Here is a 27,044-nt window from a genome sequence, read left to right on the forward strand (position 1 = left end):
AGTCTCTTATCCAGTCTGACATATAAGCCTGGTAAGCAAGGCAAAATGAGGCTACAGTCTACTGCCTTCCAGCTACAGCAGTGGTCGCTAAGCCTGGTTCTAGAGCGAGCTGCAGGGTGCGGTGTGCAGGTTTGTGATATTCCAGCACTAACACACAGGATGTGAAGACTGATATTCCAGCCCAGCTCTAACACACTTGACCATGTCAAATCTGTCGTTCTGCCCTTGAACAGGCAGTTAACCCACTGTTCCTAGGCCGTCATTGAAAATAAGAATTTGTTCTTAACTGACTTGCCTAGTTAAATAAAGGTAAAATAAATAAAAAATTAAATGTCAACTAATCTGCAAAATGATGGTAAGCTGAAAGGGGAGTGTAAGTGATGGATGGGAACAAAAGACTGCAGACAAGTAGATGTGTTCCTGTAGATGACCAGGGTTGTTTCCAGAGCTGCAGACTAGTAGCTGTGTTCCTGTAGATGACCAGGGTTGTTTCCAGAGCTGCAGACTAGTAGATGTGTTCCTGTAGATGACCAGGACCAGGGTTGGTTCCAGAGCTGCAGACTAGTAGATGTGTTCCTGTAGATGACCAGGGTTGTTTCCAGAGCTGCAGACTAGTAGATGTGTTCCTGTAGATGACCAGGGTTGTTTCCAGAGCTGCAGACTAGTAGCTGTGTTCCTGTAGATGACCAGGGTTGTTTCCAGAGCTGCAGACTAGTAGATGTGTTCCTGTAGATGACCAGGACCAGGGTTGGTTCCAGAGCTGCAGACTAGTAGATGTGTTCCTGTAGATGACCAGGGTTGTTTCCAGAGCTGCAGACTAGTAGATGTGTTCCTGTAGATGACCAGGACCAGGGTTGTTTCCAGAGCTGCAGACTAGTAGATGTGTTCCTGTAGATGACCAGGGTTGTTTCCAGAGCTACAGACTAGTAGATGTGTTCCTGTAGATCACCAGGACCAGGGTTGGTTCCAGAGCTGTAGTATCTACCCCCTCTGCTGTATGTCTAGCCTCCTGTCCCTCTCAACCCGCCCTACTCAGGCCCACTCAAAGCCTACACCAATATACACCTACACAAGTGCCCCATTTAGTCACTTCATCTGACAGTGAAATAATACCAGTGTAGAGTCAAGCATGATGTACTGTTTTTGGTATGCTCTGTTGTACACTGCAGACTGCTTGCAAACAATAGTTTTGCAGCTACAGTGGGATATGAAAGTGATTTAGGTACATGAAGTCTAGTGATGTATTTGTATGCATGTGGTTTGTATGCGTTTGTTTTGTTCTACTTAAATTCCTGTGTGTGTCTGTGCATGCCGGACCACACAGGTATATTTGATAGGAAGCTTGTGTACATCTCAGAGACTGTGTGTGCTACAGTTTTCAGGTCTACCACAGAAAAAAGAAAAAAAACGGTATATGTTTGTGCTTGGGGAATATCTGTTTCCTTCTGAAATACTGTGTGTGTGTGTCCAGGACGTGGAGCCCGGACTGACCTTCCACTACTGGGGTCTGTTTGACGGCCATGCGGGCTCAGGGGCAGCGGTGGTGGCATCTAAGCTGCTCCAGCACCACATCATAGAACACCTCCAGGAGGTCCTGGATGTCCTGAGGAACCCGGCCCAGCTGGCCCCCATCATCCAGGGGGAAGAGCCCACCAACTACCACCTCACCCCCACCACCCACCGGGGCATCACCAGGGCCGCCTCCCTGCGGGGGGCTGCAGGGGCCCCCGGCTCCCCCAGCCACCCCCCGCCTACCAGGTTCTTCACGGAGAAGAAGATCCATCACGAGAGCATGGTGATGGGAGCCATTGAGAACGCCTTTAAAGAGATGGTGAGTTCAGGGCTATGTTCAGTAGGCGAACATTGTAGATGGAAGTGTAATGAAAACCGTGGATGTGATTCCTTGTTTTATATTTCAGAGACCGGCATATTTGTTCTACATCTATTTCTATCCGAACGACTACGTTGTGGCCTGTTGAACTCCGGTCTGAAGGAACGCATTTTCAATTGTGCTGAGTGACGTTCTGGGAGTAAGGGACTCTACATATATAAACCATGCATTAATTAGACATGAATTATAGCATAAGGGACACCGCAGCATCAATTAAATACAGCACATTCACTTTAAGAGACATCGCAGCACACTTTAACTATCTATTATCTGTTCATTATCTGCTCAATTGATGGACGTTGATCAGCGGCCTCTCGGCAATTACGGTATTTTTTTCTGCCGATTTATATAAGCAGTTGGCATACGGAGATCAACATCGCAACCCACTGGGAATAGGACTAGTAAGCATTGTATGAATGCAGCTTCCTTCTTTATTTCTAATAATAACTGTCTGGTTATTGTACATACAGACATACTCTGCCTATATGTCTGAAGTAGGTTAATTAAGCAATAAGGCACGAGGGGGTGTGGTACATCCAATCGCAATAACATCTGCTAAACGCATGTATGTGACAAATAAAATGTTATTTATATGGCCAATATATCATGCCTTAGGGCTGTTCTTAAGTACGACACAACACAGAGTTCCTAGATACAGCCCTTAGCCGTGGTATATTGGCTATATACAGTTGAAGTCTGAATTTTACATACACCATAGCCAAATACATTTAAACTAAGTTTTTCAGAAGTCCTGACATTCAATCCTAGTAAAAATTCCCTGTCTTAGGTCAGTTAGGATCACCACTTTATTTTAAGAATGTGAAATGTCAGAATAATAGAGAGAATTATTTCAGCTTTTATATCTTTCATCACATTCCCAGTGGGTCAGAAGTGTACATGCACTCAATTAGTATTTGGTAGCATTGCCTTTACATTTTTTAACTTGGGTCAAACATTTCGGGTAGCCTTCCACAAGCTTCCGACAATAAGTTGGGTGAATTTTGGCCCATTCCTCCTGACAGAGCTGGTGTAACTGAGTCAGGTTTGTAGGCCTCCTTGCTCACACATGCTTTTTCAGTTCTGCCCACAAATTGTCTATAGGATTGAGGCCAGGGCTTTGTGTTGATGGCCATTCCAATACCTTGACTTTGTTGTCCTTAAGCCATTTTGCCACAACTTTGGAAGTATGATTGGGGTCATTGTCCATTTGTAAGACACATTTGCAACCAAGTTTTAACTTCCTGACTGATGTCTTGAGATGTTGTTTCAATATATCCACACAATTTTCCTGACTCATGATGCCATCTATTTTGTGAAGTGCACCAGTCCCTCCTGCAGCACAGCACCCTAACAACATGATGTTGCCACCCCTGTGCTTCAGGGTTGGGATGGTGTTCTTCAATTTACAAGCCTCCCCCTTTTTCCTCCAAACATAACAATGGTCATTATGGCCAAACATTTCTATTTTTGTTTCATCAGAGGACATTTCTCCAAAAAGTACGATCTTTGTCCCCATGTGCAATTGCAAACCGTAGTCTGGCTTTTTTATGGCGGTTTTGGTGCAGTGGGTTCTTCCTTGCTGAGTGGCCTTTCAGGTTATGTCGATATAGGACTCGTTTTACTGTGGATATATATACTTTTGTACCCGTTTCCTCCAGCATCTTCACAAGGTCCTTTTCTGTTGTTCTGGGATTGATTGAGTGGTTGAAACACGAGTTTTAGTGACTCCAACCTAAGTGTATGTAAACTTCTGACTTCAACTGTACCACAACCCCCCGAGGTGCCTTATTGCTATTTCTAACTTGTTACCAATGTAATTAGAACAGTACAAATACATGTTTAATCATACCCGTGGTATACGGTCTGATATACCAGGGCTATCAGCATTCAGGGCTCGAACCACCCAGTTTACAATGTTTCTTAACTCCAGGTTTGATTTTTATTTGCTCCATCTTCAGCTGTGTCTGTGTGTTCTTCCGGCAGCTCCTTAGCATTAAGACGAGTGGGTGTCTTAACAGCTGGCTGCCAGTGATAAGGCGTTACCCCCTCTCTATCTCCCCATCGCTTTAATCCATTATCTGTGACTGTTCCCTTCAAATCAGCAGCATATGGTGCCAGTCAATCTACAGTAGCGCAATTGGTGGACTTTTCCCTTCCAACCCGCAGGCCCTCCAAAAATGTCTGTGCTGCTCAACATCTGGTTGTGGGGCTGTAAGTGGATGTGTGGACTTAAATTCAGCTCAGTCAGCAGCCCAGTGGTCATACACACGGAGTATCAAAAGGGTGGTCATGACAGGATTGGCCAATGAGGGGTCACGAAGGTTGTGGGTTTTTAGCCCCGTTGTCTAACGTTTTTAATGAGGATTCTTGCTTTTGTCCCTGCTGACTTCAGCTGTTGTTTCCTATCTACACATCTGAGAGAGAGTTCACCTCCTGGTGTCTAGTTAATTGATAACATCTAAGCCTGAAATGCTGATATCTGAGTGCCAAAATGCATTCTGATCTCACCTGTTCCATATAACTGCTGACATTAACATGCATAACTTCAGACAAACCTGGGTACTGCGGTGGTAGCTGTTTCCTCTACATCACCACTAGATGGCAGTGTGCAGCCATTTATTGAGAGTTAGTGTGATTTTTCCCAGCCTATTGTCACTGTCAACCCAATCTATCGAGACTAATAATAATGCACCATACCTCATGCACCTGTACACATTTCTGACTGTCTTTATGCTTAACGATTGTGTTATAATGAAAGTGTGATGTACAAGAATTTAAGATGAAACATCTATATATAAATCCAGAATTTCATCAAATAACAGTACACGGTCATGCCGATACAGTTGAGTGGATGTCACACACATTTTTGGCTTTGATTCAACAGCAGTCTATTATGGAGAATTTTAGATGTTAAACCCCGTACCATGATATTCCACACTATTCCGCTCATTCACATACTTGATTTCATAACGTGAATATGCTGCTCTTTTCTTTTCTCCCTCTCTATCGCTCTCATTCTTTATCTTTGTCACTCTCTCTTCACAGGGACAAGGCAACACTTTTCTGTCCCTCTGCTCCCCCATCTCTTCTCGCTTCTTATTTTAATTAACCTAATTCTCAAATTAATGTAAATCTTTCATCATTATTGGGGTGGTGGTGCAAATTAGCCAGTAACTCTGTCTGACTAGTTTACCCCACTCTTATCTGGGGTAACCACCAACCACCGGTTCGGAGTCTAGTTCTCAGGCTGACATGAATCACCACATTCCTATGGAAACGGGCCGTGTCTGGAGGAGGCTGCCAGAGCCTGATAAACACACAGAGACAAGTAAACATCAAAAAGAAACATGGCTCACGACGGCCTTATCAGCAATCTGTTTACAGAAGGACAGAAATAACAGGGGAAGATCAGATCTTTGGGAAGCCTAGTCTTCCTCTCTGCTGCTCTGGAAATACATGCATTTACCCCACTAAAGCTATAGTCAATTATGCCTGTAATGGGGTAAAAACCCTAATCCTAACTTGTTGTCTTGCATTGACTGTTTGTATGCTTAATTGTGAAATAGTTTTTTTCATTGTGCCTACCAGATGCCATAAGGGAAGAAAGGTGTAGCTAGTTGTTTATGAGGAAAATATTTATTATTGAAGGCTTCCCTCCCTGCAGCCACAGGCGTTTGACAGGATGTATATGTATGCACCGCTACAGATTCAAAACTCACCCTGGGTGAAGGACACGTTTGTTCACGTCGTTCCCCCTTCGTAACACACACACACACACAAGCACACAGACAAACACACACACATCTCCTGAGAAATGTGTTTCTCCTCCAAGCCGCCAGCAGTGGTGGGAAACGGTTGCTGGCGTGTCACTAGGACCTTGTTACAGGAGAGTTTTACACACACACACACACATGCACACAAATGTCAGTGAAGACACTTGCCAGCTGGTCAGCGCATGCTCTGAGTACACTTCCTGGTAATCCGTCTGGCTGTGCGGTCTTGTAAATGTTAACCTGTTTTAAAGGTCTTACTCTCATCGTCTATGGAGAGTGTTATCATACAGTCGTCCGGAACAGTTGGTGCTCTCATACATGGTTCAGTGTTGCTTGCCTCGAAGCGAGCATAGAAGCCATTTAGCTCGTCTGGTAGGCTCATGTCACTGGGCAGCTCTCGGCTGTGCTTCCCGTTATAATCCTCTGTGATCGTTTGCAAGCCCTGCCACATCCGACATACATCACTGGGCCCGAATTCCCTGCCATTCAGGACCTCTATACCAGGCGTTGTCAGAGGAAGGCCTTAAAAAGTTTCAAAGACTCCAACCACCCTAGTCATAGACTGTTCTCTCTTCTGCCGTTCATCAAGTGGTACCGGAGCATCAAGTCTGGGACCGAAAGGCACCTGAACAGCTTCTATCCCCAAGCCATAAAACTGCTGATTAGTTAATCAAATGGCTACCCGGACTATTGACATTGACCCTGTTTTTATTATTTATTTCATTATTTTAATTGTTTTGCACTGACTCTCTTGCACTGACTCTATGCACACTCACTAGACTCTACTCATACATACTACACTGACAGTCCAACACACAAAACACACTCTCACACACACACACACACAGACACACTTTCACATTCTTCACATATGCTGTTGCTACTCTGTTTATTATATATCCTGATTGCCTAGTCACTTTTACCCCTACCTACATACTGTATTGCCTCAACTACCTCGTACCCCTGCACATTGATTCTGTAATGGTACTACTGGTACACTGAACTAAAATATAAATGCAACATGTAAAGTGTGGGTCCCATGTTTCATGACCTGAAATAAAATATGTTCCATAAGCACAAAAAGCTTCTTCCTCTCAAATGATGTGTACAAATGTTGCATCCCTGTTAGTGAGCATTTCTCCTTTGCCCAGATAATCCATCCACTTAACAGGTGTGGCATATCAAGAAGCTGAACAGCATGATTATTACACAGGTGTACCTTGTGCTGGGGCAAAAGGCCACTCTGAAATGTGCAGTTTTGTCACAACACAATGCCACAGATGTCTCAAGTTGTGAGGAAACGTTTATGGCGTCATTTGGGCGAGCAGCTTGCTGATGTCAACGTTATGAACAGAATGCCCTGTGGTGCTGGGGCAATGGTATGGGTAGGCATAAGCTACGGACAACGAACACAGTTGCATTTTATCAATTGGAAATTTGAATGCACAGAAGGTAGTGACGAGGCCCATTGTGATCCCATTTACTTTACGGTATTTGTGACCAAAGGATGCATATCTGTATTCCCAGTCATGTGAAATCCATAGATTAGGGCCTAATTCATTTATTTCAATTGGCTGATTTCCTCATGAACTGTAACTCAGTAAAAAAAAAAAACAATTCATTTTTATTTAGCAAATATGTCTTACTTTTTAACTCTGCATTGTTGGGAATGGGTTCGTAAGTAAGCATTTCACTGTAAAGTCTACACCTGTTGTATTCGGCCCTATACAATTTTATTTGACACAAACCACACACGCACACAGTCTTGTAAAAGTAACCGTGTGTGTTTTCCACAGCGGACTACATGCTAGGGACAGAGTACATGTATTAGCGTGCACTATTTCTTCACTCTTAACATATCTCTAGAGATCATGACATTGCTGTAACGCAGGACACACATTTTCACTCATCAATTCCTGGTCTGGACCCGTATTCATACAGCCAGTGTCACAGTAGGATTGTTGACCCTGCGATAGACGAGCATCCTATCCAGGGGGGTGTACAATGTACATCAAGCTGCTTCACGCTACAGAAACAGGAGATTGGCTGCTGCCCTATCAGCTGTTCTTGCTCGGACAAGGCTACATACTCTGGTTTGTGCTTCAAACCATTTTAACTTCTCCACGACTCTCACTTGTATAGAGTAGAAAGGGTTAACGTGTGAAATAGTACATCATTTTGGTGGAGCTATAGGTAGGTTGGTTACATTTTTTTAATGTTAGCTTTTTTGATGAATTCAGTGACAGATTAATTATTCACCTTATTAATGAATTAACATCATGGATTTTAAAAATAATTTTCTCTGTTTTAATTAGTGCTAAATTAATCAACCTAATTAAGCCGTGTAATAACGAGTACTCCCTCAAACCTCCCCTCATCTTTAGGTTTTCATTTATTGTTTTTGCTCCTGGACATAATGCTCTTACTGTGATTGGACCCCAGGAAGAGTTGCTACTGCCTTGGTATCAGCTAATCGGGAACTATTATAAATGCAAACGTTATATATGGTATGTTACTGTAGCAAGGACTTTAATCCACATCAGGTCCTTCTTTCGTGCTACTTTGTAATTGGAAAATATATGTTTAGAGACCAAGCTTTTTTGCTGTGTGTATACTTATGTGTTTGGTTGTTTGGTTGTGTTTTCAGGATGCCCAGATTGAGAGAGACAAGGCTGTGTTTAACATCTCAGGAGGCTGTACTGCTCTGTGTGCACTCTTTTTATTGGGAAAGCTCTATGTTGGAAATGCCGGGGACAGCAGGTGAGACACACGCACACGGGTGGATTTCGATGAGTAAAATATGTCTGGTGAGATCCATCTCTCTCAACTTTTCTGTTTACACTAGCCTTGGATGTGGTGTGGCCAAAGCAACATTCCGGCTTCAGGTTTGAGTTCAGCTATTAGCATACTGTAATAGTATATAGACAAACAAAATAAGGATACCAATTCAAACTATACAGGAGCTTCTCATCTAAACCACATTGCACATAGTGGTGCACACTTGATTAATATAATGATTCACAAATGTGTGGTTATTTTAAAAAGCCTTTAACTTGCAATTTGGCTAACAGAGAAAACATGCTGTCTACTAGTATTAAGGTCATTCTTGCAGGGACATGTGGTGTGGGAGAGCCATTGTATTTACACACACACTAACAGAAATAAACACATGTTGTTTTGTTGCTTTGCCCTTCAGAGCGATCATTATCCAGGGTGGAGAGGTCATCCCCATGTCTACAGAGTTCACACCAGAGTCAGAGAGGCAACGCCTGCAGTTCCTGGTAAGAGGAAGAATTAAACTACTGTATCACAAAACATGACCACAAAGTCACTACATATGTATAAGAACTTGATGTCAAGTGTAAGTAACCTTATGTCTCACTCATTATGTAAATGTAGTTTTGTCATTATTTTAAACTGCAAAAATGTTCTGCTCTATTGTTTGAGTCAATGCTCCTCACAAACGGTTTCCTAGATCTAGCTAAATGCCTGAAAGGGACATCATAAGTCCATGTCCCAGGTCATTTGTTGTGTAGATCCAGTTATTGACCTCAACCCTAATGATCATATACAGTATTTTAGACCAAACAAACTATTGTAGTTTTTTCTTCATCAAATATTTAGCAGCCATCATTTTTGGGGGTTTCAAATAACTTGCATATATTCAAATACCTTTAAATATTATTATTTGTTTTTCTGAGAGGTATTCAGGATACTTTTAAATGTTAATTGTTTTTCTGAGACCTTTATTTGAATATCAAGGGAAATAATTGCCTTCAGTTGATTCTCTATATTCGACTACATTTTTGAGAACTTTGAATATTGTATTGTTGATATTTGGAAAGAAACTACAAAATGCTAATATTTTTTGCTCAGGTCTGCGTAATAGCTCCCACAGTTCCCGGTAAGTGGAGGAACTCGACTACAACCCCCTGAATCATAGCGAACTTTAGCTGTGCTTGACTGGAGCAATGGAACCAATAGACTAGTCGCAAAAGTGCAATCCCCAGCCATCTAACATTCCAGGCAGAGAAAACGATCAAAGTATTTGAAAGATTTCAAATAATATTTGAACCCAGGTCTGCTCTGTTCTTATTAAGCACAGCTGTCAGTTATCACAACATATGACTCCCTGTACAGACAGTAACTAGGCTGAACTCTCCTGCCTGGTGTCTTGGTTGGTTTAATAGACTGTGTGATTGAAATGCCCAGTGGATAGGAAGGCAATCTCCTCTCTCTTTCTCCCTCTCTCTCTTCTCTCTGTAAAGGCCTACATGCAGCCGCACCTGTTAGGAGGCGAGTTTACACATCTGGAGTTCCCGAGACGTGTACAGAGGAAGGAGGTGGGGAAGAGGATGCTTTACCGGGACTTCACTATGTCTGGCTGGTGGGTATCTATTTATCTGTCTAGTCTGTCTCTACCCAACTGTCTCTCTGTGTCTGTCTTTCTTTCCACCAGTGGTTTGTTTGATTACTGGAACTGAAGTAATGAGGGCCTTGGTCCTCTCATTAGAATAAGTTAGACCGATGCTGCATTTAGGAAATCATCCTACCCCACCATTTTACCATAGTCATGAGATCCATAATCATTAGATCATTCAAATTAGGCATCTTTGCATGAATTGTCATTGGAACTTTACAGTTTGCAATTTCACAAGCAACTACACAGTACTATTGAAATAATGTCCTTTGTCCGCAATCACTTTGTCTATCTGAAACTCTCATTCTCATCCATGGCACTCAGTAAAGCTGATTGACAGGGAATGCTCTGATAGACCCAGACATTCTGTGTTGTCTGTATGAATGACGGGGAATGCTCTGATAGACCCAGACATTCTGTGTTGTCTGTATGAATGACAGGGACATTTCAGCTCATCAGTGATCTGGACAGAACTAGGACCCATCACAGCTCCACATCATCTTTGCTACAGAGGCAGACTGAAGGGAGGAGTGAACGAGCAAGAGGTGATTGAGGGGAGGTTTATTGGTGCTGGAGCGTTTCTCAATGCAGTTCTGTCTGTGTGCTTTTAAGATGTGCCGAGGTAGAGCCGTGCTGCTCCTTATTGAATCCAGAACTGAGGATCTGTCTCACTGACTCAGACATGCCTGTGATGTATTTTTAAACAGATTCCTTTAAAAGTGGCCTCTTCTTAGGACTACAACTGGCCACTAGTGTACCATAACAGACAAAAGGACGTAACTGCATTTGTGTGTGTGCTCCCTCACTCCTTCCACCACCTCCTCCCTCTCATGCCCAGTTGGCAGTGAGCTGGGCTGTGAGTTGATAGTGCAGATGGGGGGGTTGTTAAGGATGGCAGGCGGTGGTGTTTCAGGGCTGTGTTCTGTTGATGGATGTTTAGCAGCATGCATGTTCTACATGTTCAAACACCCGGCAGCCAACAGTGGAGGGAGACCAGGAGGGAGAGAGAGAGAGAGGGAGCAGGAGATCAAGGGACTCAAGCTGTCTCACTGGACTCCTGTTCTCTGAGACAAAGGAGAGGAGAGAGGGGTGAATCCTAGAACGTTCATCATTGTCACACATTTATTTACTGCTCTCTTTTGTCTTTCTCTCCCTTCTCCCTCTCCACATGCACTCCCCTCTTTCTTGCCTACGATGGCAGTGTGATGTAAATAGTCTATTTTTTGAGAGATACTGTAGGCCCACACCCCTGTCCACTTTGGCCCTGTTTTTAATTCTGAACGCACACTGCATCGATTTATAGTCTATCAAACTTGGGCAAACGGTTGTCTTAAGGTTTGCCTTTACTCTCTAATATCGCAATCTGTCTGACTGCATACATGACTGACTGCAGCTGACGGCCCCTCAATGTCACCCCACAGTTTATTGATGTGTGTGTGTGTAAGTGCCTGTGTGTGTTTGAGTCGTGGTTTCTATACTGAGCACGTAACGCTAATGTCTCTCTCTATCACCCCAGTACACTGAGCAGTGGCCCTGCCCACTCGTAAGAGATGAGATCACTGCTCTCCTGCCCATCTCTCCATCTCTCATCACCAGCAGAGTGGAGGATACAGGCTAGCAGTTACTACACCCACCACCTCTCCTCCCCTCTCCTCTGTCACACACTACAGTGTGGTTGTCTGAAATAGACCACCACACTGTATAAAACCATGGTCTAATGAACAATGAAATCCACACACTGGTACATGCTCCCAGGGGTAGGTTCATTGGACAATATTTCAACCCCAAGCTGAGTCTTCGTCAGGAAAATGAGCCTGTGAATGTCTGGTGCTGTTTGCAGCGACCATAGTGTTGTCCCTGACAGTCCCAGAGGTATGAGTGGGAGCAGGTATTATAAGGGGATTAATGTGTGTATGTCACGCTGTCACAAATGCTTTATCTCCAGCTAGACAGAGCGAGACCGAGCTCTGAGACTGGGAGCATCCTGGTAAAACACTAACTTCACTGGGAGTCTGACTCAGTCCCCATAGGGACTAGTCTGAAGATGTCTGCTAGATGTCCTTTGAAATCATAAAGGCTGCTGGGGCTTTTCAGTATAAAGCTTTATGTTTTTGTAGGTGAAATGATGGAATGAAAATAACCCTACAGAATGAGTCAGAAAGGACCATAGATCATATTTAAGTGCTAAAGTGAAGGACAGTATTTCTGTGCTCAGCCTTACACGTTTGTATAACACTAGATGGATACTGAAGATAGATGGATACTGTGGATGGGATGGATACTGTGGATGGGATGGATACGGTGGATGGATGGAGGATACTGTGGATGGATGGATACTGTGGATGGATGGATGGATGGATGGATGGATGGATACTGTGGATGGATGGATGGATGGATACTGTGGATGGATGGATACTGTGGATGGATGGATACTGTGGATGGATGGATACTGTGGATGGATGGATGGATACTGTGGATGGATGGATGGATACTGTGGATGGATGGAGGATACTGTGGATGGATGGATGGATGGATACTGTGGATGGATGGATGGATACTGTGGATGGAAGGAGGATACTGTGGATGGATGGATGGATACTGTGGATGGATGGATGGATACTGTGGACGGATGGATGGATACTGTGGATGGATGGATACTGTAGATCAGTGGTTCCCAAACTTTTTATGGTCCCGTACCCCTTCAAACGTTCAACTTCCAGCTGCATACCCCCTCTAGCACTAGGGTCAGCGCATTCTCAAATGTTGTTTTTTGCCATCATTGTAAGCCTGCCACACACACACTATACAATACATTTATTAAACATAAGAATGAGTGTGAGTTTTTGTCACAACCCGGCTCACATGCAGGAGCAGGGCACAAATAATAATATAATAATAATCAATAATTTTACTCTTTATTTAACCATCTTTCATATTAAACCTTATTTGTTCATTGAAAATTGTGAATAACTCACCACATGTTAATGAGAAGGGTGTGCTTGAAAGGATGCACATAACTCTGCAATGTTGGGTTGTATTGGAGAGAGTCTCAGTCTTAAGTAATTTTCCACACACAGTCTGTGCCTGTATTTAGTTGTCATGCTAGTGAGGGCGGAGAATCCACCCTCACATACAGTGGGGCAAAAAAGTATTTAGTCAGCCACCAATTGTGCAAGTTCTCTCACTTAAAAAGATGAGAGAGGCCTGTAATTTTCATCATAGGTACACTTCAACCATGACGGACAAAATGAGAAAAGAAATCCAGAAAATCACATTGTAGGATTTTTAATGAATTTATTTGCAAATTATGGTGGAAAATAAGTATTTGGTCACCTACAAACAAGCAAGATTTCTGGCTCTCACAGACCTGTAACTTCTTCTTTAAGAGGCTCCTCTGTCCTCCACTCGTTACCTGTATTAATGGCACCTGTTTGAACTTGTTATCAGTATAAAAGACACCTGTCCACAACCTCAAACAGTCACACTCCAAACTCCACTATGGCCAAGACCAAAGAGCTGTCAAAGGACACCAGAAACAAAATTGTAGACCTGCACCAGGCTGGGAAGACTGAATCTGCAGTAGGTAAGAAGCTTGGTTTGAAGAAATCAACTGTGGGAGCAATTATTAGGAAATGGAAGACATACAAGACCACTGATAATCTCCCTCGATCTGGGGCTCCACGCAAGATCTCACCCCGTGGGGTCAAAATGATCCCAAGAACGGTGAGCAAAAATCCCAGAACCACACGGGGGGACCTAGTGAATGACCTGCAGAGAGCTGGGACCAAAGTAACAAAGCCTACCATCAGTAACACACTACGCCGCCAGGGACTCAAATCATGCAGTGCCAGACGTGTCCCCCTGCTTAAGCCAGTACATGTCCAGGCCCGTCTGAAGTTTGCTAGAGAGCATTTGGATGATCCAGAAGAAGATTGGGAGAATGTCATATGGTCAGATGAAACCAAAATCTAACTTTTTGGTAAAAACTCAACTCGTCGTGTTTGGAGGACAAAGAATGCTGAGTTGCATCCAAAGAACACCATACCTACTGTGAAGCATGGAGGTGGAAACATCATGTTTTGGGGCTGTTTTTCTGCAAAGGGACCAGGACGACTGATCCGTGTAAAGGAAAGAATGAATGAGGCCATGTATCGTGAGATTTTGAGTGAAAACCAGCAAGGGCATTGAAGATGAAATGTGTCTGGGTCATTCAGCATGACAATGATCCCAAACACACTGCCCGGGCAACGAAGGAGTGGCTTTGTAAGAAGCATTTCAAGGTCCTGGAGTGGCCTAGCCAGTCTCCAGATCTCAACCCCATAGAAAATCTTTGGAGGAAGTTGAAAGTCCGTGTTGTCCAGCAACAGCCCCAAAACATCACTGCTCTAGAGGAGATCAGCATGGAGGAATGGGCCAAAATACCAGCAACAGTGTGTGAAAACCTTGTGAAGACTTACAGAAAACATTTGACCTCTTTCATTGCCAACAAAGGGTATAATAAATTCCTAAAAAAATCCTACAATGTCATATTCTAGATTTTTTTTTTTTCTCATTTTGTCTGTCATAGTTGAAGTGTACCTATGATGAAAATTACAGGCCTCTCTCATCTTTTTAAGTGGGAGAACTTGCACAATTGGTGGCTGACTAAATACTTTTTTGCCCCACTGTAGGTACGTGGTTGCAAAGGGCATCAGTGTCTTAACAGCACGATTTGCCAAGGCAGGATACTCTGAGCGCAGCCCAATCCAGAAATCTGGCAGTGGCTTCTGATTTAAATTCAATTTTCACAGAACCGCTTGTTGCAATTTCGATGAGGCTCTCTTGTTCAGATATTGGTAAGTGGACTGGAGGCAGGGCATGAAAGGGATAAGGAATCCAGTTGTTTGTGTCATCCGTTTCAGGGAAGTACCTGCATAATTGAGCATCTAAGTCTCTCCGGTGCTTCGCTGTATCACGTTTGACATTGTCCGTAAGCTTGAGTTCATTTGCAAACAAAAAATCATACAATGATGGAAAGTCCTGTGTGTTGTCCGTGTTAATACAGACAGAGAAGAGCTCCAACTACTTAAACAGCCTAAATGTTGTACCGCATATTGAATATAGTTGCGGAGAGTCCCTTTAATCCTAGATTCAGATCAGTCAGGTGAGGAAAAAACATCCCCAGATTGGCCTGTCGTGTGAGAAACTCGTTATCATGCAAGCGGACAGACAAGTGAAATTATGGTCAGTAAAGAGAACTTTAAGCTCGTCTCTTAATTTTTAAAAAGCGTGTCCATACTTTGCCCCTTGATAACCAGCACACTTCTGTATGTTGTAAAAGCGTTACATGGTCGCTGCCCATATCATTGCATAGTGCAGAAAATACATGAGTTCAAGGTCCTTGCTTTAACAAAGTTAACCATTTTCACTGTAGTGTCCAAAACGTATTTCAAGCTGTCAGGCATTCCCTTGGCAGCAAGGGCCTCTCGGTGGATTCTGCAATGTACCCAAGTGGCGTCGGGAGCAACTGCTTGCATGAGAGTTACCACTCCACTATGTCTCCCTGTCATGGCTTTTGCGCCATTAGTACAGATACCAACATGAGCAGCTGCTATGGTAGGTTACATACGGACGGTTAGTGCAATTCCCGCAAGAGACTAACGGTTAATGTGATTGGATGTTAATTATTTGACTAGGTTACCTGTATTTGGCATTGTTGTTATTTATCTGAACTCTAGATGGTTTAATTCGATTTTTGGCAGTGAAACGAGGCTACTCAGGCGAGGGGGGGAAAACACCCAAATGTATGGCCCGGCCCCGTGGGAAAATATAAAGGGACTGTTTTGAAAATGTGAAGATTTTTTTAAAAATTTTTTTTTAAATAAAACATTTTTAAAAATGGGAATCACATTTTTATTTGGCGTACCTCTGACGTCAAGGGGTACACGTACCCAGTTTGGGAATACCTGCAGATGGATGGGTGGATAGATGAATAGATAAATACTGTAGATGGATGGATAGCATGGCCTCCGATCTAGCTCTGCATGCTGCAGAAAGTGCTGAGTGAGTGAGTCCTGCTGGCCCAGGGTGGAAGCATATGGTCTCCGAGTGGAACCAGTAATCTAAAAACCTTTCCAGTCCTGTCTAACCCTCCTCTCTCTACACCAGCACAGCTGAAATGCATCTGACAAGATATGGTAGGATGGCTTTCATTACCAAGCTGGTGTTTATCACATTCACATGCAGGACCAGGTGTGAATTTAGAAGAGAAAATCCAGAATCCTTTCAGTTGGTATAAATGGTGTGTGATTTGTGACCATGGGGTGGTTACTTTCGATGTGGTCATAACTGCTGCTTAGAAAGGAAGGTGGAACGTTTAACACTGAAAAGGAATGTGCATTAGTACATTGGCTTTCTTAAGGAGCCAGTATAGATGTTTTTACATTGAATGTACTATAGATGCCCAGATTCAAATGTAAGACCTTTCCTTAGCACGTGTGTAATATTTTCCAGTCTGATCTCTTGTACTGCATCTTCATCGACTCCCAGTCACATGCTGTTGAAAAATGCATGAGTGGGGGTTGTTTAAGCACTGCTTTGAGAATATGGGGGATTATACAGGGGGGGGGGGTCAATCAATCACCCCTCTCTACACACACACACACACACAAACAATCTGAAACGGGAACACCATCTCATACATTCATTGGTATTTCCCACTTTGTCACAAGGGTATACATTCGCAAAAAAAAATTTGAAGATATGTTTTCTGTCTTTGTATTGTCTGGGTGTTTCTCTTTTCTTCCTAACTCTGTCTCCTCAGCTCAGCTGAGGGAGGTGGTGTATCTCCCGGGCACACTGCGTACGAACCACTGCCTGCCTGGCTGCCATAAAACAAAAACCCATTAAAGTCTCTTCTCTCCGGTGTGCAGGGCATATAAAACCATTGAGGACGACGACCTGAAGTTTCCCCTAATCTACGGCGAAGGGAAGAAGGTAAGACTGCTCTCGCCGAACCGCCTGCCTCTCTCCCTGCTCCCTGCCTGCTGATAGGGTTACTCCCACAGCCTTGTGTTGCTAAGCTGTAATCAAAGCTCCACCAGGGCACCATTAGTCAACCCAGTGTCACACTGGAGGAAGGAGCAGTTTCAGCCTGCAGGAAGGCTCACTATGGTGGCGTTACAGACCATCTTTATAACAGTCACACTGCACACACAATAAGATTGCTAGCCTATATCTTGTTAATGTGGTTCCTGAGATGCCAAGCCAAAGTCTGGTTATCACAGTTTGCTACTATGCCCATCATCTGACATGTAGTAGAGGGCTGTGTCGTTAGTTGAGGACCAAGAAGATATCCCCCCAAGTGCAGTCTGTTACCACACTAACCCTCCTATCACAGTCGGCTGTTCCCATGACATCAAGTGCTAGCCGAGGCCTGTCCCCCCTTTACAGTGGGGGAGAGAGAGATTGGTAGATAGGGCAATGGAGTGTAGGGAGAGAGGGCATGAGATGGGTAGATAGAGCGTTAGAAGGGAGGGAGAGATGGGTAGATATGGCGATAGAAGGGAGTGCATGGGGATCTGCTGGAGAGGAACGCCAGAGCACTTCAAAGCCTGGCACAGCATGTTGGGTCCGTACATACGCTCAACAGTTAATCCCAGGACGTTTCTCCTTCCGCCCGAGGAGCTCTCTCTCACTCCCTCTCTCCCTGTCTCTCTCCATCATTATCTAGTCTCTCTTTTCATCGTTCTCTAGTTGCGGCATTTGCACTGCACACTGATCCAAGGTCAGGCCAACTGCCTCCTCAATCTCTCCTCTACCTTCACTCTTACCCCCTCTTTCTTTCCTCGCCCCCCTCGGTCTGCCATTCTCTTTCTCATCTTCCTCTCTCCTCACTCTCACCGCTTCCCTCCTCTCTTTCTCTCTCCTCCTCACATGGCTCCTATTTGATATAGATTCAATTAGTACTGCTCCCCAGCTCCGAGCCGATAGCCCTTTTCAGAGACAGAGGTGATATGTGCAGACAGTAGCAATCAAAAGGAATTTCACACAGAGTACAAATGAGGGAGACCGTAGACTGTGCCGGTGTCTCAGACTAGGGAGAGAGGCGAGAGATCGTTAAGGATTGTGTGCGTTTATGAAGATCAGATTTGCTCTCAGAGCGAACATATCCTTGGAGGTCATCATTATTAAGGTCATGAGGCCATCATTGGTCCAGTTTTCAGTTCTGCCCTGATGAATAAGGAATCTCAGAGGGGAGTATGATTGATTTATCTGGGCCAGGGTAAATAGAATTAAAATTTTGTAGATTTATTTTAAGAGGATTCTTTCAATTCATGTTTGTTATTTCAATTCCCCATCCCGCGGAGTTGACAGAGTTGAAAAAACGGTAGAATTGACCCTGAGGTCAACACATCAAAAGACTTCAATGAATCAAATGATTCCAAACATTGGTTTGGAAATAATTGTTGTTGCCAAAACAGAGTTGGGGAATGAGGATCATAGGGTCAGAGGGAGGTGATTATAGTTCCTCTCTTTGATGGTCTCATCCCTCCACAGGCCCGTGTGTTGGCTACCATCGGGGTCACCAGGGGCCTGGGAGACCACGAGCTCAAAGTGCATGACTCCAACATCTACATCAAGCCCTTCCTGTCCTGCTGTCCCGAGGTAGAGTACTGTACTCCTCATTTTCTATTTCCTGTCTATCAATAACCTGATGGGTTTTTAATAGTGCCGTAATCACATTCCAGTGCATCAATCCTTATTGACCTCAAGATCATCATGATACAATGAGAGGAAGCCATGCCTGTGTTCCAAACGGCACCCTATCCCTTTTTATAGTTCACCGCTTTTGACCAGGGCCCATCAAGTCTTAAAAGAAGCTCTCACCTCCCAACCAACCCTCCACTGAACACGTACCTCCTGCCTCCTGATAGTCAGGAAGCTCTCAACACTCTCTTGATCTTTAATTCATCACCCTCTGAGTTCAGTCATGGTTCAGACAGTATGCAACTACTACAGTAGATTAACTTTTTTTTTAAGATCTCTTCTTTTAAACCTTTTTTCCTTGCCGTCTATCTGCCCTTGCTGTTGCTTTAAAGTCACAGTAAATACATGTGCAGACAGTATGTATATAAGATGGAGGTCATAAAATTGCTATGGAATCCAGCGGTCAGTGGTTTCCACGGTTTCCCATTGGGTGAACCCAAGGTCAAGGCTCTTCCTGTTAATCACTTCCTGTTGTGGGTCAAAAGTTAGATGTGGTTAGTGGGAGAGTCATCACTGTTTTACAGTATGACGTCTCAATTTCGAAATCTCCCTTGAACTGTATTGTGAAACAGATTCTTAAGATTGTGTCTCCCATTGCTGGTTATTATTCCAGTCAGACAGAGGTTGATAAGACAATATTTTTTGCCTATAGCCTTTCGACTGATTCTTTCACAACCACTATTACAACACCGTCTTCATGTAGTGTTTGTTCAGTGACTGACTAGCACTGCCAGTTTGTATGAGGTGACGTGATATGCCTCCTATGGAGGAACAACATGGCAACATGTCCATGGTTATCACCATAACAGTACTCCCTCTACCAGCACATTGAAACAACAATACTTCAAAACCATGGCACTTTGTACAAAGACCAAAGCCAGGGGCATTACTTAGTGTTCTCTGATTGTGACATACTGCAGGATGCCTTTTCATTATACCAGATACTTGAAGAGCGTGTGCTGTAGCAGTGCTAGTAGATGGAGTAGCGCTGATCGATGCATTTACACCTTATTCACATAAGTATTCAGACCCGTTGCTATGAGACCAGAAATTGAGCTCAAGTGCATCCTGGTTCCATTGCTCATTCTTGACATGTTTTTACAACACTTGTGGTAAATTCAATTGATTGGACATGATTTGGTAGGGCCCACACCTGTCTATATAAGGTCCCACAGTTGACAGTGCATGTCAGAGCAAAAACCAAGTCATGAGGTTAAAGGAATTGTCTCCTAGAGCTCCTAGACAGGATTGTGGAATGTGGGAAAGGTAACCATAAAATGTCTGCAGCAATGAAGGTCCTCAAGAACACCGTGGCCTCCATCATTCTTAAATGGAAGAAGTTTTGAACCACCAATACTCTTCCTATAGCTGGCCGCCCGGCCAAACTGAGCAATCGGGGAAGAAGGGCCTTGGTCAGGGAGGACCAAGAACCTGATGGCCGCTCTGACAGAGCTCCAGAGTTCCTTTTGTGGAGATGGGAGAACCTTTCAGAAGGACAACCATCTCTGCAGCACTCCACCAATCAGGCCTTTATGGTAGAGTGGCCAGATGGAAGACACTCCTCAGTAAAAGACACATGACAGCCCACTTGGAGTTTGCCAAAAAACACCTAAAGGACTCAAGATTCTCTGGTCTGACGAAACCAAGATTGAACTCTTTGACCTGATTGCCAAGCGTCATGTCTGGAGGAAAACTTGCACCATCCCTAAGGTGAAGCATGGGGGTGGCAGCATCATGCTGTGGGGATGTTTTTCAGCATCAGAGACTGGGAGACTAGTCAAGATCGAGGGAAAGATGAACGAAGCAAAGTACAGAGAGATCCTTGAAGAAAACCTGCTCCAGAGAACTCAGGACCTCAGACTGGGGCGAAGGTTTACTTTCCAACAGGACAACGACCCTAAGCACACAGCCAAGACAACGCAGGGGTGGCTTCGGGACAAGTCTCTGAATGTCCTTGAGTGGCCCAGCCAGAGCCTGGACTTGAACATGATCGAACATCTCTGGAGGGACCTGAAAATAGCTGTGCAGCGACGCTCCCCATCCAACCTGACAGGATCTGCAGAGAAGAATGGGAGAAACTCCCCAAATACAGGTGTGCCAAACTTGTAGCATCATACCCAAGAAGACTCATGGCTGTAATCGCTGCCAAATGTGCTTCAGCAAAGTACTGAGTAAAGGGTCTGAATACTTATGTAAATGGAATATTTCAGTTATTTATTTATTTATTTATTTCAATTTGCAAACATTTATAAATGCCATTTTTTCCTTTGCCATTATGGGGAATTGTGTGTAGCTTTAACTTCCTTCATACTGGGAACAGTGACATAAATGTTTTCTACAAGTTCTTCTGACTCTGGGGAAGTAGATAAAGCGCCTGATTGCCAAAATCCCGAAGTATCCCTTTAAGACCACACCGGTCTTAAAGGGATATTGTGTGGAGGGAGACGGTGTTACAATGTGTGGAGGGAGACGGTGTTACAAATTGTGTAGTGCATACCTCTGAATGGTGTTGATTTTCTATCACCATTAATGGCCTAAAGTGCAGACTGGATGTGTCTGTGATCTTCTATTTTCTCTGTAATAAGATCACTATTAACCCCCTCTCTCCCCATCCACAGGTCAAAGTGTACCCACTGACGCAGTATGAACATGGGGTGGATGACGTCCTGGTGATGGGGACAGATGGGCTGTGGGACGTCCTATCCAACCAGGACGTTGCCGAGGCAGTCACTGGTTTTCTTGCCAACTGTGGCCCTGACGACCAGTATAGGCATGTTCTACGTTCCATGTTCTGCTCATACTACTGTAGCCCAGCTGCTAACAGACATGCTGTGGTCAAATCACACTCACCTCACTCTTATTTGGAGAGGATATGCTTCTTACAGTATCTTGCTGTAATTACACACATTTTAAAAGTATTTTCTGAAGTCAATGAAGAGCTTGTGAGACTAGTAACGTAAAGGTTCCTTTCTTGAGGATCCCATGGCATGATGGTTGATTTAAGTGATAACATTAAAATCATTTCTGAAATGTCCTACCCCTTTCTTAGTTTGGGGTTAAGTAAACTCCAGATGACTGGTGGGAGAGTATAGAGACTTTCTAAAGTGTAGGTTATAATGTCATCATTCTCTTGCTCTTTGTTCACACACTGTATGGAGATGATTACAACTAACTGTTTCCCTATGTCAAAGTATATTGTCAATAGTGTCTTTTGTCTCTTCCATTGTGACCCAGGTACACGATGGCAGCTCAGGACTTGGTGATGAGGGCACGGGGGGTCCTGAAGGACCGAGGCTGGAGGATAGCCAACGAACGTCTGGGCTCCGGAGACGACATCTCTGTCTACATCATCCCTCTGAGGTACGGCAACCTGCAGACCTAGCCGTAGCCCAGGTCCAGCTCACCACCACCCAGCATGGGACTCTAGACAGGTTCTGTGTCCAAAATGACACCCTATTCCCTATATAGTGCACTACTTTAGGCCAAGGCCATGACAAGTATTGCATTATGTAGGGAATAGGGTGCAATTGTAGGCGTTCTCCCAACCGGCAGACCTAGCTAAGGGCCAGCTCACCACCCACCATGGGACTCTAGACAGGCTGCCCCCCTCTACCATCTATCCTATCCCCTCTGTCCTAAAATCAATGCCCTGGTGCTCACACAGTGCTTCATCCCAAATGGTTTTCCTGAGGAAACAAAATGGCTGCTGGTTGTTGTACAGTACAGGGTAGCATGATTGTTCTTGTCTCTTGTGAAAGGAAGGAAAATCTCAGGATGTTCCAATATACAGTACCTTCAGTTTCTTCTTGTGTTTCTGTGCTGCAAGGGAACAAATGACAATTCTGGATTTAAAGGCCCACCGGGGCCATGTATTTCGAGTAATTCATAACCAACCCTTTGTTGTTTTTCAGTAGGCTACGGCTTCTGCATTGCCAAATATTTTCTGATGCAATGGAAGAGTATTGCTTTCACAAAGGCAATACTTTTCTTATGGATATCGCATGGGGAAAGACAAAGGGACTCTCTTTCAAAGTGCAATGCTTTATGGGATTGTTTTTTATCCTTTTTAGATGAGATATTGTTACTATATTACTGATTATGAACAAGTAAAAATGCTTAGAAATGAGTGGATTTTAGATATCCATGCTGTACAGTGTAAAGAACCTGTTTTGAGTTGTCTGTATATACTGTACCGTTATGAAACCTCTTCTGTCCCTATGATCCATTACGTACATAAGTCACTGACCTAGACAGTACAATCCTACCACAGACAAACTATAGCGTTCAGCTCTCAGAACTATTGTTTGGGTGTTCCTCTCCAAGTGAAAGGTGAATGAAGTCAGACTTATGGTCGTTTTATTGCCAGTGACAATGTTAATCTCTCATTGTTTATTTTTTTCTTCATTTTGACAGGCTTGTTTTTTCTTTCATTGCGATGACCCTGAAAGTTGATTTACTTAAAGGATGTGCAGAAACACATTTTATACATAATTGTGAAACAGCTACCTCATGTTTCTGCTTTGTTTTAAACAAGATATCCAATCCCTTGCCCCAGTTGAACCTTTTTAGTTTCCTATTTGTCAAATACTTGTTTGCATCATCCTGTTTGCGTGCTCGTTTACTTTTCAAATATGAAACAGCCATTCCTTAATGAATTGTCACTAGTTTTCATACAAATATAGCTTAGTTTAGCTCTGTAACAAAATATTAGGAAATGTGTTCTGTATAGCGACATGAATAGGATGTAAAATTGGTCAAGTTTACTGAATGTTCTTACAGCTGAATCCTAAATTGAGACATGGTTGTCTCATTTTATCTTATTGAGACAAATGCTTGATTTATGCAAAAGTTCAAGTTACGAGTGTGGATCTCTCAAATGAACATTCAGTTCTTGAAGGCTAGAATTACATCCCTTAAGCAGATACATTTATTAGCAAGTGCTTGGGAGAAACACATGAGATTAAATTGAATGCTGGTATGAAAACTGTGTCTCTCTGTTTTTTGTTGTTTTTAAGTTATCTTTACTTGTAGTTTACTGAACATGTGTCACAACTCAGGGAGCTATGTGACCAATTCTCATGCCGGATGCTATACAGAAAATGTGTCTGTACCAGAGGAGGCTGGTGGAAGGAGCTTTAGGAGGACCGGTTCATTGTACAGACTGGAATGGAATAAATGGACCGGTATCAAACATGGAAACCAGGTTTGACGCTGTTCATTCAATGCCATTCCAGCCATTACAATGAGCCTGTCCTACAGCTCCTCCCACCAGCCTCCTCTGCGCTGTACAGGAATTCTTATTTTATCCTGAATCCTTTTGTTATTATGCAGTCTGGTATTTACACTTTGCTGAACAATACTCTGCAAACTAACCATTTAGGGCATTAACCTGAATCGATTGCTGTTCAGATACAGTATGAAGGATGTACAGTGTATTCTTGTGTTTCCACCTCTTCCATTTTCTGGATTAGAAAATGGAGGACGTAATGCCAGGTGAACTTCCTTTATTCAATGCAGTATGATGACAATGTTCCTGGATGTCCAGTCATGAACTACGCTAATGGACATTGTACACATCTCTCCTACTGCCGTGGGACCTCTACTGATGCCACTGGCGCTCTTAAAAACACACACAGTCACTATGATGTCAGAATTTGGGACTTGCTAGATGTCGTTTTAAGTTGATTCATCTGAGTTGTTCAAAAACGTTGTTAGGGAGGTGTTGATGTCCGATGTGTGTGTCGCTGACTAAGACCGCACTGTTTCTAATCCAATCAAATTACTCTAGTCGTGGCCTAATGCATGTTAATTTGTCTCTGTTCCTTTTAATGTATTTGGCATGTTTATTTCAAAGCTGTTTCAAAGTGTTTTTGTTCTGATAACACAAACTTTACTCATATATTTCTCTATGACTGACCTGCTCAAAACATTGCAGAAAGAGGACCAGGGCTCTCTTCAGTCTGGATCACCGAAGCGTTACAGATTGTGTGATAGAAATGTAAAGGTAATTTCCAATTGAGCCGACTTAAGCAGTGTTTACCGTGAATGCAGTCTCTGCTAGCGTGGGAACATTGGCTTTACATTTCAATCACACTGTAACGCTAAACTTACTCAATACAGTTGAAGTCGGAAGTTTACATACACCTTAGACCAATACATTTTAAACTCAGTTTTCACAATTCCTGATATTTAATCCTAGTAAAAATTCCCTGTATTAGGTCAGTCAGGATCACCACTTTTTACTTTTAAATGTGAAATGTCAGAATAATAGTAGAGGGAATGTTTTATTTCAGCTTTTATTTCTTTCATCACATTCCCAGTGGGTCAGAAGTTTACATACACTCAATTAGTATTTGGTAGCATTGCCTTTAAATTGTTTAACTTGGGTCAAACGTTTCAGGTAGCCTTCCACAAGCTTCCCACAATAAATTGGGTGAATTTTGGCCCATTCGTCCTGACAAAGCTTGTGTAACTGGGTCAGGTTTGTAGGCCTCCTTGCTTGCACACACTTTTTTAGTTCTGCCCACACATTTTCTATAGGATTGAGGTCTTTGTGATGGCCACTCCAATACCTTGACTTTGTTGTCCTTAAGCCATTTTGCCACAACTTTGGAAGTATGCTTGGGGTCATTGTCCATTTGGAAGACCCATTTGCAACTAAGCTTTAACTTCCTGACTGATGTCTTGAGATGTTGCTTCAATATATCCACATAATTTTCCTGACTCATGATGCCATCTATTTTGTGAAGTGCACCAGTCCCCCCCTGCAGCAAAGCACCCCCACAACATGATGCTGCCACCCCTGTGCTCCAAACATAATGATGGTCATTATGGTCAAACAATTCTATTTTTGTTTCACCAGAGGACATTTCTCCATGTGCAGTTGCAAACCATAGTCTGGCTTTTTTATGGCGGTTTTGGAACAGTGGCTTCTCCCTTGCTGAGCGTTCTTTCAGGTTATGCCGATATAGGACACGTTTTACTGTGGATATAGATACTTTTGTACCTGTTTCCTCCAGCATTTTCACAAGGTCCTTTGCTGTTGTTCTGGGAATGATTTGCACTTTTCGCCACAAAGTACAGTCATATCTAGGAGACAGAACGCGTCTCCTTCCTGAGCGGTATAAGGGCTGCGTGGTCCCATTTTGTTTATACTTGCGTACTATTGTTTGAACAGATGAACGTGGTACCTTCAGGCGTTTGGAAATTGCTTTCAAGGATGAACCAGACTTGTGGAGGTCTCCAATTTTTTTTCTGAGGTCTTGGCTGATTTCTTTTGAGGCACTGAGTTTGAAGGTAGGCCTTGAAATACATCCACATGTACACCTCCAATTGACTCAAATTATGTCAATTAGCCTATCAGAAGCTTCTAAAGGCATTCAACCAAGTTTATGTGAACTTCTGACCCACTGGAATTGTGATTAAGTGAAATAATCTGTGTAAACACTTGTTGGGAAAATTACTTGTCATGCACAAGGTAGATGTCTTAACCGACTTGCAAAAACTATAATTTGTTAACAAGAAATTTGTGGAGTGGATGAAAAATGATTTTTAATGACTCAAACCTAAGTGTATGGAAACTTCCGAATTCAACTATATGTATTGAATAGAGCCTCAAGCAGAAGCAGAATGTAAACATAATTGTAAATAAAATGTAAAGGATACTTCTAGAACAATTCTCTCTTTTGTACTACTGTATGTGCTCTACATGGTTCTTAAGCCCAAGTAAAGAAATGAAGTAAACAGGCATTTGTAATGTTTTGGAAAATGCATAGAAGAAAATAATTTGAAGGATTGCTTTTCAAATGGATTAAAAATACTATGAGCTGATTCTGAAGCCTTTTTTCTTGTAAATGTTTCATAAGGAACTGTACAAAGGGTACACTCATTATCACAAAGTACCATTGTGTCTACAGTATTTACCACAACCGATTTAGATAGTTCTATATACAGTAGACATACTGATGTCGGAAGCCTTTGTCTAGTGTTCAGCTCTCAATCCCCAGACTGCACTAAGTGTTTTGCTTTAGACAGATGGAAGGTGCTACAAGAGGTGTTGATTGATTCCTTGGTTCAGCAGTGCTCTGGTGAGCCCTATATGGCAGGTTGGGCCCCTGGGGGAGCAGACATCTGGAGGGAGGGAGGGGGTCGACTGGCTGGATGCTCTGTTACCAGGGCTCTCCATTTGTCTTTCTGTTATTCCTCACATGGT

At 43.2% G+C, this 27,044-nt stretch overlaps 1 protein-coding gene across 1 annotated transcript in view; it reads left to right on the top strand.

Annotated features, from left to right (window-relative positions):
• The window catches only part of LOC110521387 (protein phosphatase 1H), a 42,525-nt gene extending 15,864 nt beyond the window's left edge, over positions 1–26,661 (top strand). Inside the window, exons 3-10 of the mRNA XM_021598917.3 lie at positions 1,472–1,831; positions 8,312–8,424; positions 8,861–8,945; positions 9,933–10,051; positions 16,996–17,059; positions 18,623–18,730; positions 21,451–21,602; positions 22,067–26,661. Of these exons, the coding sequence (XP_021454592.1) occupies positions 1,472–1,831; positions 8,312–8,424; positions 8,861–8,945; positions 9,933–10,051; positions 16,996–17,059; positions 18,623–18,730; positions 21,451–21,602; positions 22,067–22,214 (1,149 nt within the window). The 3' untranslated portion in view covers positions 22,215–26,661. The remainder of the gene's footprint in view (positions 1–1,471; positions 1,832–8,311; positions 8,425–8,860; positions 8,946–9,932; positions 10,052–16,995; positions 17,060–18,622; positions 18,731–21,450; positions 21,603–22,066) is intronic.
• Positions 26,662–27,044: the final 383 nt, after the last annotated feature.

Source organism: Oncorhynchus mykiss, chromosome 4 (genome assembly GCF_057628025.1).
Source record: "Oncorhynchus mykiss isolate SJ-2025 chromosome 4, ASM5762802v1, whole genome shotgun sequence".
In the NCBI taxonomy this organism is placed as follows: domain Eukaryota; kingdom Metazoa; phylum Chordata; class Actinopteri; order Salmoniformes; family Salmonidae; genus Oncorhynchus; species Oncorhynchus mykiss.